The 9,146-nt window shown below is 33.1% G+C and overlaps 1 protein-coding gene across 2 annotated transcripts; it reads left to right on the top strand.

Moving 5' to 3' along the window:
* Positions 1 to 446: 446 nt before the first annotated feature.
* Positions 447 to 2,819, top strand: LOC113869086 (uncharacterized protein At3g50808). Of its 2 annotated transcripts, none has more exons than XM_027505227.1 (4): positions 447 to 718; positions 900 to 1,097; positions 1,499 to 1,714; positions 2,121 to 2,819. In XM_027505227.1, exons 1-4 carry the CDS (start codon positions 656 to 658, stop codon positions 2,352 to 2,354), a joined length of 711 nt encoding a protein of 236 aa, XP_027361028.1. In that variant the 5' UTR covers positions 447 to 655; the 3' UTR covers positions 2,355 to 2,819. The 2 variants fall into 2 exon arrangements, with proteins under 2 accessions (XP_027361028.1, XP_027361029.1); XM_027505228.1 differs by having other exon boundaries at positions 482 to 718; positions 818 to 1,097.
* Positions 2,820 to 9,146: the final 6,327 nt, after the last annotated feature.

Raw genomic sequence — 9,146 nt, forward strand, 5'->3', positions numbered from 1 at the left:
CAAGACCCAATATAGCTAGTACATTTGGGTCAACATTTCAAAGATATTTTTCATATTAATAACCAATACAAGTTGGATTAGGACAGGTGCTGAGCAGCCCTTAAAAAACATAAGATGTTTTACCATATATATTGAAAAGCGTGCTAATCTAGTTTATTACTAATACAAAAGGACGAATTAAGCGTGCCCAAAAGAACACTGGGTGGGAAAAATGCTTTAATCGCGACCTATGAAATAAAAATAAAAAGAAGCTGAGAGATTAAATAAAGTGATAAGATCAGAGAGACAATGTGAAAATGAAATGTTAAATATTTAATGAAGATTAAAAAGGAAAGAAGGAGGTGGGTTCCTTACGCCCAACGCATCTGGTTGGTTCGGCTTCGGAGCTAGGTTCGGTTGAAGACTTTGTGCGGATAAGAACGACTCCAACCCTCTCACTCATCTTTCTCTCTCTAAAACGCCATCTACCGCTTCCAAGTTCTACAAGAACCCATTCCCTCCCTCATAGCCCCCACTCTTCTCTACTTCCCAAACTTCAAAACATACTCTTCTCTGTTTCTCCTCACTCTCTCTCTTAAAAAAATAAATTCTCCCTACCCTCTTTCTCACATTAATTCCAAACTCACAAACTCTATCTCCAATCACTTTGTTCAGGATGGCAATTGAAAATCAAGACACCACTGTCCGAGAAATCAAGCCTAAGAACAGGAGAATCATGGTATATGATATGCATATACTAGATTGTTTCATTCAACTTCCTCTCATTATGTTTTAATGGTCCAGCTAATGTATATGGTCTTTGTTTTCTTTTCTCAAGGTGGAGAGGCATTGGGGTTTTATTGTATTGTGTTCTTTTTCTCTTTCTGATTCAAGTTTTGGCTTTGATTGTGTTTGAATAGGGTGCTGGAGGGCCTGATGATGAAGACAACAGGTGGCCACCATGGTTGAAGCCTTTGCTGAAAGAGAGCTTCTTTGTTCAATGCAAGTTACATGCTGATTCTCACAAGAGCGAATGTAACATGTATTGCTTGGACTGTATGAATGGACCTCTATGCTCTCTCTGCCTTGCCCATCACAAGGATCACCGTGCCATCCAGGTTGGTTGCCTCATTTTGATGAATTTGTCAAAGTTTTGCACAGAAGCTTTGAATCTGACACATTTTTGGTTCAGCTCTCACACAGTCATTGTTTATCAAAATGACTACTTTTCCTTTTATGGGGTTGCTTAGATTCCTTCTTTTTCTGGATTTTTTGGTTAAAAGTCCCACCTTTCCTTCCTTGCACAGATTGGAACTGTCACTAATTGGTTTCTATTTTCAATTTTTGTGCCCAATTGTCCCTTGTCCAACTGCTTCCTGCATTTATCATCTCCTAGAATGGTGTGAAAGTAACCACACAATGAGAGAAAAAATGTCAGCTTTGGGGATATTGTGTTGTTTTCAATGCATGTATCGTGTGTCTAATGTTAATTAATGTTTTGTTTTTGTGGTGTTAACAGATTAGGAGATCCTCATACCATGATGTAATCAGGGTCTCCGAGATTCAGAAGGTGTTGGACATCACTGGTGTCCAAACCTACATTATCAACAGCGCAAGGGTGGTGTTTTTGAACGAAAGGCCTCAACCAAGGCCTGGGAAAGGGGTCACAAACACTTGTGAAGTCTGCGAGCGTAGCCTTCTTGACTCTTACCGGTTCTGTTCTCTGGGTTGCAAGGTACTGCTTTACCAATTACCACCAATGTCTTTGGTTCATTTGCTTAAGCTTTTCTGACCAAGGATTTTGAAGAAGAAAAAATTGGAAAAATGGGACTTTCATTTGCTTTGTTTCGAAGCAAGCAGAGAAAAGTTTTTAGTTTAACTGAGTTGACTTTTTCTCACAGCCATGAAAATGGGTATACCCTTTGATTCACGGGACTCTTGAATCCTTCAATTTATTGAATTCTTTTGCCTTAATTTCCTCAGAGCATTAAACAACCACCCATGTTTGAAACTTTGGGATTTGAATATTGACTTTTTAATCTTTAATTTGTCCTCAACAACCTTACGTTTAATTGTAGTACTCCTATTCAATTTTGATTGTCTTTTGGGTTCATTAATCAATGTGATACTATGATATGCAGATTGTTGGAACATCTAACAACTTCCAGAAGAAGAAGCAGCAATCAGCGGCAATGGCATCAGATTCTGAGGATTCATACAGTAGCAACAGCAGCCATGGGCGGCACAAAAACTGCAAAGTTCACAGCTTCACACCATCTACGCCACCCCCAACTTCAGTTAATTACAGAACGGCCAAAAGAAGAAAGGGAATACCACACCGAGCCCCAATGGGGGGACTAATCATAGAATATTAGATACTTGGTATTTTTAGGTTATTTGCTATAATGCGCCTGATATATTATACTAATGCCAGTGTTTCGCGTCGTTTCATCATTTCCAATACACAAGCTCTTCTAAGGCCTGTATCGGAAGTGTCACCGTCCGTTCTTTATGCTATGCGTAGTAGTTTCTAGCGTTTTGTATATATAGAAAGTCCAATAGAAGTGGAAAAGGTTGAGCAAGTAGAAAAATAAGACACCTGTGAAATAGTTGATGGTGCAGTGATAAAAAAGAATGGCGTGTAGCAAAATAAGTAAGGCTCTTTTCAACCTAGTTAAGATGATGATAAGGACTTATAGGTTTGGTTTCTAGAGTAATTATACCTAAGTTTTGGGGTTGAGCATGTAAATAGTGGCCTAGTGAGGTGGGGAAAGAAGACAAACGACAATGTACTTCTTGGACAATAGGTGGTATGTCTATATTATATCAAAATAGCAAAATAAAAGAGATATTATTACATTTTCTTTCTACATGCTACATGCACTTCAATTATTTTATATGTATATATTTTCACTTTCTTTATTTCGAAAGAGAAATTTCCCAATGTAAGTTGTGCTGAGTGGCGGTGAATGCTAGTGGAGGCGAGGCCAATATAAGCTTCCAATACGGTGGGGTCCACTTTAGCCGGTTTATTTGGGGGCGGGGTCGTCAGCGTGTGCACGTGTCGCATTCTGACTGGTGCCCGTGAAAGCGTTCTATTGGTTCTCGAAAATGGAGAATAGGTCAGCCGCCTCAACGAGAAGAAAAGTACGATTATTCTAGGGGCGGTTCCCTCTACGCTGTGGGGTCCCTACTCATTTTGATCAGACGGCTGCAGTTCAGCATCATTAGACGGCTGTGATCTCTTGATCCACCCTCAATTATGGGGGTATCGCAGGGCTCAGAATGCTTGATGTCAACTTTTCATTAGTGGCCGTATAAATATAACGCATTAGCTAAAGCCTACATGGGTTTGTCGTAAACTTAACTGGTTAGTGCCACTTATTGGGAACTTTCTTAGCTTGGCAATTTGTTGATGGGTCTCATCATAATGGTGATAAAGTTAAAGTGATTAATGGGGTCATTATAAACGTGATTTTTTCTCCCAGAATTGGGTTCGAGTCTGATTGAAGTTATGCATTTGTGTTAAACTTCCTCAATTAGAAAGAAATTTGTCACCCCCTTCGAAGAGAAATAACCTAATCACGGTCAAAGTTTTGATTGGTGTAACGTGATATGTTTCCTTATGAAGAATGTCTGAGATTTTAAGGAAAATGTTCCGACTTGTTTAATTAGTTAATGTTTCTTAGGAGTGTAAGATTTTAGATTGTCATCGTTTTTTATTAAAGAAAGAAAAAAGATTCCCGAGTTTTATTCTTAGGCGGGTGCTTTCATAAAATTTAAAGAAACACTCATCGTTAGTTACAATTAGCACACTCACTCACATAGATCTCAATTAGTAAAACTCGAGCATACAATACAACTATTTTGTAAGATCGTTATATTTTATTTACGTAACAATATACTTTTTGTCTTTTTCTTCTTTATAAAAACTTCTAATTTAATGTAGTTCCTGATTTCAATGTTAGTTTATAAAGAAACTAATAAGAGTACATGAAAATTGATTCTATAGCCTTTTTGGAAATGAAAAATATAACTATATAATTATATAAATAATGTTAGGATTTTTTGTATCAGTGCATAAAAATAATTATTATAAGTACGTGATGTATGCTGATAAATATTTTAAATTAATTTAAAATTTTTATGATAAATATAATAAATATTTTTATTACCTTTTATATTTAAATCTAACGTTCTAAAGTCACTGTCAGTATTTTCTTCTTGGTTCATAACATCTTTATTTATGCCATTAATAATTATTAATTACATACACGACGTTTCTATCTTTGACCCCGTTCCATAAAAATAATAATATTAACATTCTAAATTTCCCATTCTATCCCAGCAGGTAAAGGCCGTTATGCGTCTTGTCATCCTGTCATCCATTCGCTTTTCTTTTCTTTACTGTCCTTTCTTTTTTTTTAAATAAAAAAGATTATTATCTATTATTTTGTTAACTGTATTTTAACACAACATGAAGTTAAATTTACATGATAAATATTTAATTTTATAAAATTTAACTGTATCTTAAAATTCAATACACTAAAAATATTTCATTATATAATTTAATAATTTGTTTATTATTACATATCCTTAAATACACGTATAGAAAAACTGTTTTACTAATTTAATTTTAAATAAATATCTATTTTAGTCTTTCACATTATAAATTTCATTTTTTATTTTTGAACTTGATGACAAAAAATTTACTTAATTTTAAAAAACCATTTCATTGTAATTAATTTTCTTACTGTTGTTTTATATAAAAAAATTAAAATTATTTATTAAAAGTAATAATTAAAGTAAGATTTTTGTGCAGTGAAAGAATCAACGACCTGTTTAGAGTAGTTGCAAGTTTTAAGCATTTTAGATTCAAACAAAATTTTTAAAAACAAAATATGTTTGATTAAAATTATTTCTAATTCTATTTTAAAACAAAAACAAGTAATTCTGTTTTAAAATTATTAATTTAAAAGTAAAAGCATTTAACTCTTATTTTATTTTTAAGAAGCAAATATATTTTCATATTATCGTTAATTAATGTTATCACTCAACTATTATTACAATCGTTATTAATTAATCATTATTATTATCATTACTTTTACAATAAGTCAATTTTATTATCATTATTATTTAGTCATTGCCACCGTAGATATTATACTTAACATTTCCTACTGCAATGACAGTTACCATTGTTTCTTTTTACCAGCAGATCTACTGTTATTGCCATCACATCCCCCTCTCTTATCTGCCCTCACGGTAAAAATATCATTTAACAAGCTTAGTATAAAAAATAAAAAATTATTTCGTGATTTAAGTTTAAATTTTTTAATATTTCAAAATTTAAAATTAACAATAATTTCAAATAAGAATTAAAATAATAAATATTTATAATTTATAAAACTAAGATAGATATTTACTTTTTGTCAGCGAATTCTTTATTGCCTAAGACCGACTTTGATATGCTTTACCGCTCACGTGCCACCGTCACACGTTTAACGTGGAGAAATGCCTGTTCAACACGTTACTTTTTACTTCTTTCGTGTTTCCTGTTTCATATTTTCTTTCGAAATTCTCTCAGCGCGAAAATTATCTCCAGGCATTAAAGTACGCCCTGCTTCCTATTCTGGCATCACATAATGATTTTTATTTTGAAACAAATTTTCTGGTGAACAATTTGAACCCATTTTAACTCCAGCTCTATAAAGGTGTATGTTTGATTAAATGATTTGAATAATCGAACGAAAGCACAGCATAATTAAAACGCTTGATTCACACAAAAATATAATTAAAGGGATAATAAAGAGGTGAAGAAAAGAAAGTAAGAAAGAAAGGAGCTTTAATTTTAGGTAATGTGGCATACCCAAGAAGGTGATACATGTGTTGATTCTTCCAGGGTACATTGTCGACACGTGGAATGGTCCTTCTACTTTTGCAGTAACAAGACCAATGTTTTAGTTGTTTGTGGTAAGGTAATGATTTTGAAGTTTGAGAAGGGTGGTGGTGGATGACGCGTGGCTTGACGTGTACGGGGGCAATAGTGTGAAGGTAGACTTGTAGTTGTGGGGTGACAGAGGGTGACACGCGGCAAAGAATCTTCCAGGTAATTTACCGAGAACCGTCCAACGCATCACTGCCTACGTAGTACGCTAGAACATTCCCTTTAGCCTTGTTAAGGAAAGGGTTATATTCTCCTACAGATTTGAATGCCATCCATTCCGTGCACCCCAGCCACATTTGCCTACTCTCTCCTAAAGCTCTACCATGGTATTCAGTGGACACAAGAAAAGCTAAAAGTTTCAATCTTGCACTTAATTTCAACAGGTTGGCTTTTTATTTGACTTGGGGGAAAAAAGGGCAAAAGGAAAACTATAATTTACACACCGAGTCTGACTATATTGCAAGATTATTTACTCCTAAAAACTAAAATCACCCCACATCATTGTTTCTTCATCTGATTTTGGATGAGCATTTGTGAAATAAATTGGTACGTGTGAAGCTGAATTAAAGAAATCAAAGGAGAAAATCAAACGCGATTAGGTGAGACGGAAGGCAACAAAGCCATGTTGACAAGGCAAAAATCCTAACTAAAAAACCGTTTTGGGGGTTACATCACTTGTCAGTTCACACTTGTCACCCCACTAATTAAGTTAATACGAGACAAAGCTTACTAATAGGGTTCCCCACATCAATAATAGAAAAAGGATCACATCTTAGATTAGGTGACCCTATTTACAAAAGTTTCATCCGTGCACATGTGATTTAAGCCTTCATCTTTCATTTTAAGTCGTCACTGACGTTGGCTAAGTGGTAAATTAATTAAATGGCTAGCTTGTAATGGAAATGCTGTTCACATTACTGGCAATTCAACAAGCTTGAGCTTTAAATATATCTCCACATGCCAAACTTTCCTATATTACCCTCTTCGTTATAAGAACTTTTCCGCTACATTTGTGCAAAATTTATCTAATATACCTATATTGGGAAAACATTCAGTTACTTCTGAACTCAACAGTGTTGTCTGTAGATCTTTCTTCCTTAAATAGCTAATTTATTTCGAAGAACTCTGTATCCAGTTGGTTGGTTTCGAGTTTTGCTGTGTGATTTATGCCGTCCATTTTAATATTTTAAAAAGAAAGGGAAAGTAAATGATTATAGAAATTTAAGGTAAAAAAAATCCTCATGCACAAAAAATTGAGACTACTGTATATTAGGCTAATACATCAGCATGCAATCATTCTTGGCACCAATTTCGTTACCTCGTAAGAAAATGACCAATGATATGCAGCTTAATATGGTTACAACCTACAAGAGCAAGATTTTTCAGATCAGAACTCGAGTTCCCTCTGAAAATAGCTATCGTAGAAGAGAAATTCCATACCAATTATTGAGTCAATTACCGACTAAAGAAAATTTCTTAGTACAATATCACAGGAAAAGTTTACTCATTGAAAGAAATACTCATCCATATTGCGCCACAAAACATACAGCCACAAATTATTAAAAGCATTATTTTTTCACATTATCGGTGCGTTTAAAGTAGTTTATACATAGATATAGTCATATAGACTCATACAACTTTTTTTTTCCTATCATGGTGGCTGCCATGTAAGAGCACATTATTAGACAGTGCGAAAGTAGTGGTTATATATATCACTCACCCTTCTACAAATTTCCCTAGGGTAGATTAGCTTCTTTCTTTTGATGACTGGCTTTATAACACCACCCTTTCTCACAAAAGGTTCCCCAACTATACATAACTTATTTTATAATAACTTCCTTTAAAGTGTAAACTCCGCTTTTGTTTTTCTTTCCTTGTTTTCTTTGAAAGAAAAAGACATTACAAATATATTATGGGAACAGGAATTGCATTTCTCCATCATTGAATGACCATCAAATGTGCACCCTTCACTAAAAGAGAGAGTCATAAAAACTTGGTTTTCCGTAGCATCAGGTGATGATGGTCCCACATAAACAAGTTGCTTAAGCCATGATGTCATTGATTTACCAACTCTTAAAAATAGGATGATGATATTGATAGCTAAAGCAAAAGGAAGCCTCTTTCATGCCTACACTCCCATCCACACCAGAGTGTTTATCCAATTTCCCAACAATAGTTTTTTCTCGGTTAGAAAATTAAATCTTATATTTTTAATAAAAAAAGTAATAATTTAAAAAAATTACTCATGTTTTAATTACGTTTAATTTATCAAAATTAATTTACCAAATTAAAAAAAAACACTGACCTTCTTTAAATGAGGATGTACGCTAACCATGATTACTGCTATTCTTATTTAGCTACGTTCCCAACAATACATATAGATACACAGACTGTCCAGATACCCTATTCTTGAGAATCCTGTGTTTAGTTAGTCATTTTCCACAACATTGTCTCGCTCGTAACAAATAATATAAAAGACCAGTGGTTCTGTATCCTTTCATCGAAAATTCATGTAACCTTCACCTCAAATTGATTATGGTGAAAAGAAACGAAAACGAGATGACTTATTGTTCTATATCCACTCATAAAAAAATTTGTGACTTTTTCCACTAATAATTTAGGGTGAAAAGAAAAGAAACTGCACTGGGAAATTTAGGATATGGTTTTTATTTAAGATATTTTTCTATTTACTATTAGTAATTATAAAATTGTTACATTACATTTATTTTAAAATCAATTAGTTTGGAGAAGAGTAAAAGGAAAACCCTTCTTATTATATTTTAATTGAATTGAAGAGTTTAAATTTTTTTTTAAAAACTAACTTACTTTTAGAGGACACAAATTATAATATTTTTTTTCAAGTTCTTGGTTCCAAAATAAGAACTGAAAGCAAAATACTTTTAAATAAGTGCTAAATTGTAGAAAATTTTTCAATATGAAAGTAATATCTTATTTGTGAGTGGTTCAAATAATAAAAAATAATTTTTTTATATAAAAATATTTAAATTAATTTTCTCTCTCATTTTTTCAAATATACATTTCCCATTCATGGGAGGTGAATTTTAGTTATACTTTATTCTTTATCTTTTCCAAGATAAATGAATATCTTAACCATGGTAAATAGATATGAATGTATTCTCCTAATAATATTTTGTCTTTTACTATAACTTTTAATGTCATCAAAAATTAGGTTTAAATATCGTAATAATTATTTTTAAATTTT

The sequence above is a fragment of the Abrus precatorius genome, unplaced genomic scaffold (genome assembly GCF_003935025.1).
Source record: "Abrus precatorius isolate BTA unplaced genomic scaffold, Abrus_2018 Scaffold6, whole genome shotgun sequence".
Classification (NCBI taxonomy): domain Eukaryota; kingdom Viridiplantae; phylum Streptophyta; class Magnoliopsida; order Fabales; family Fabaceae; genus Abrus; species Abrus precatorius.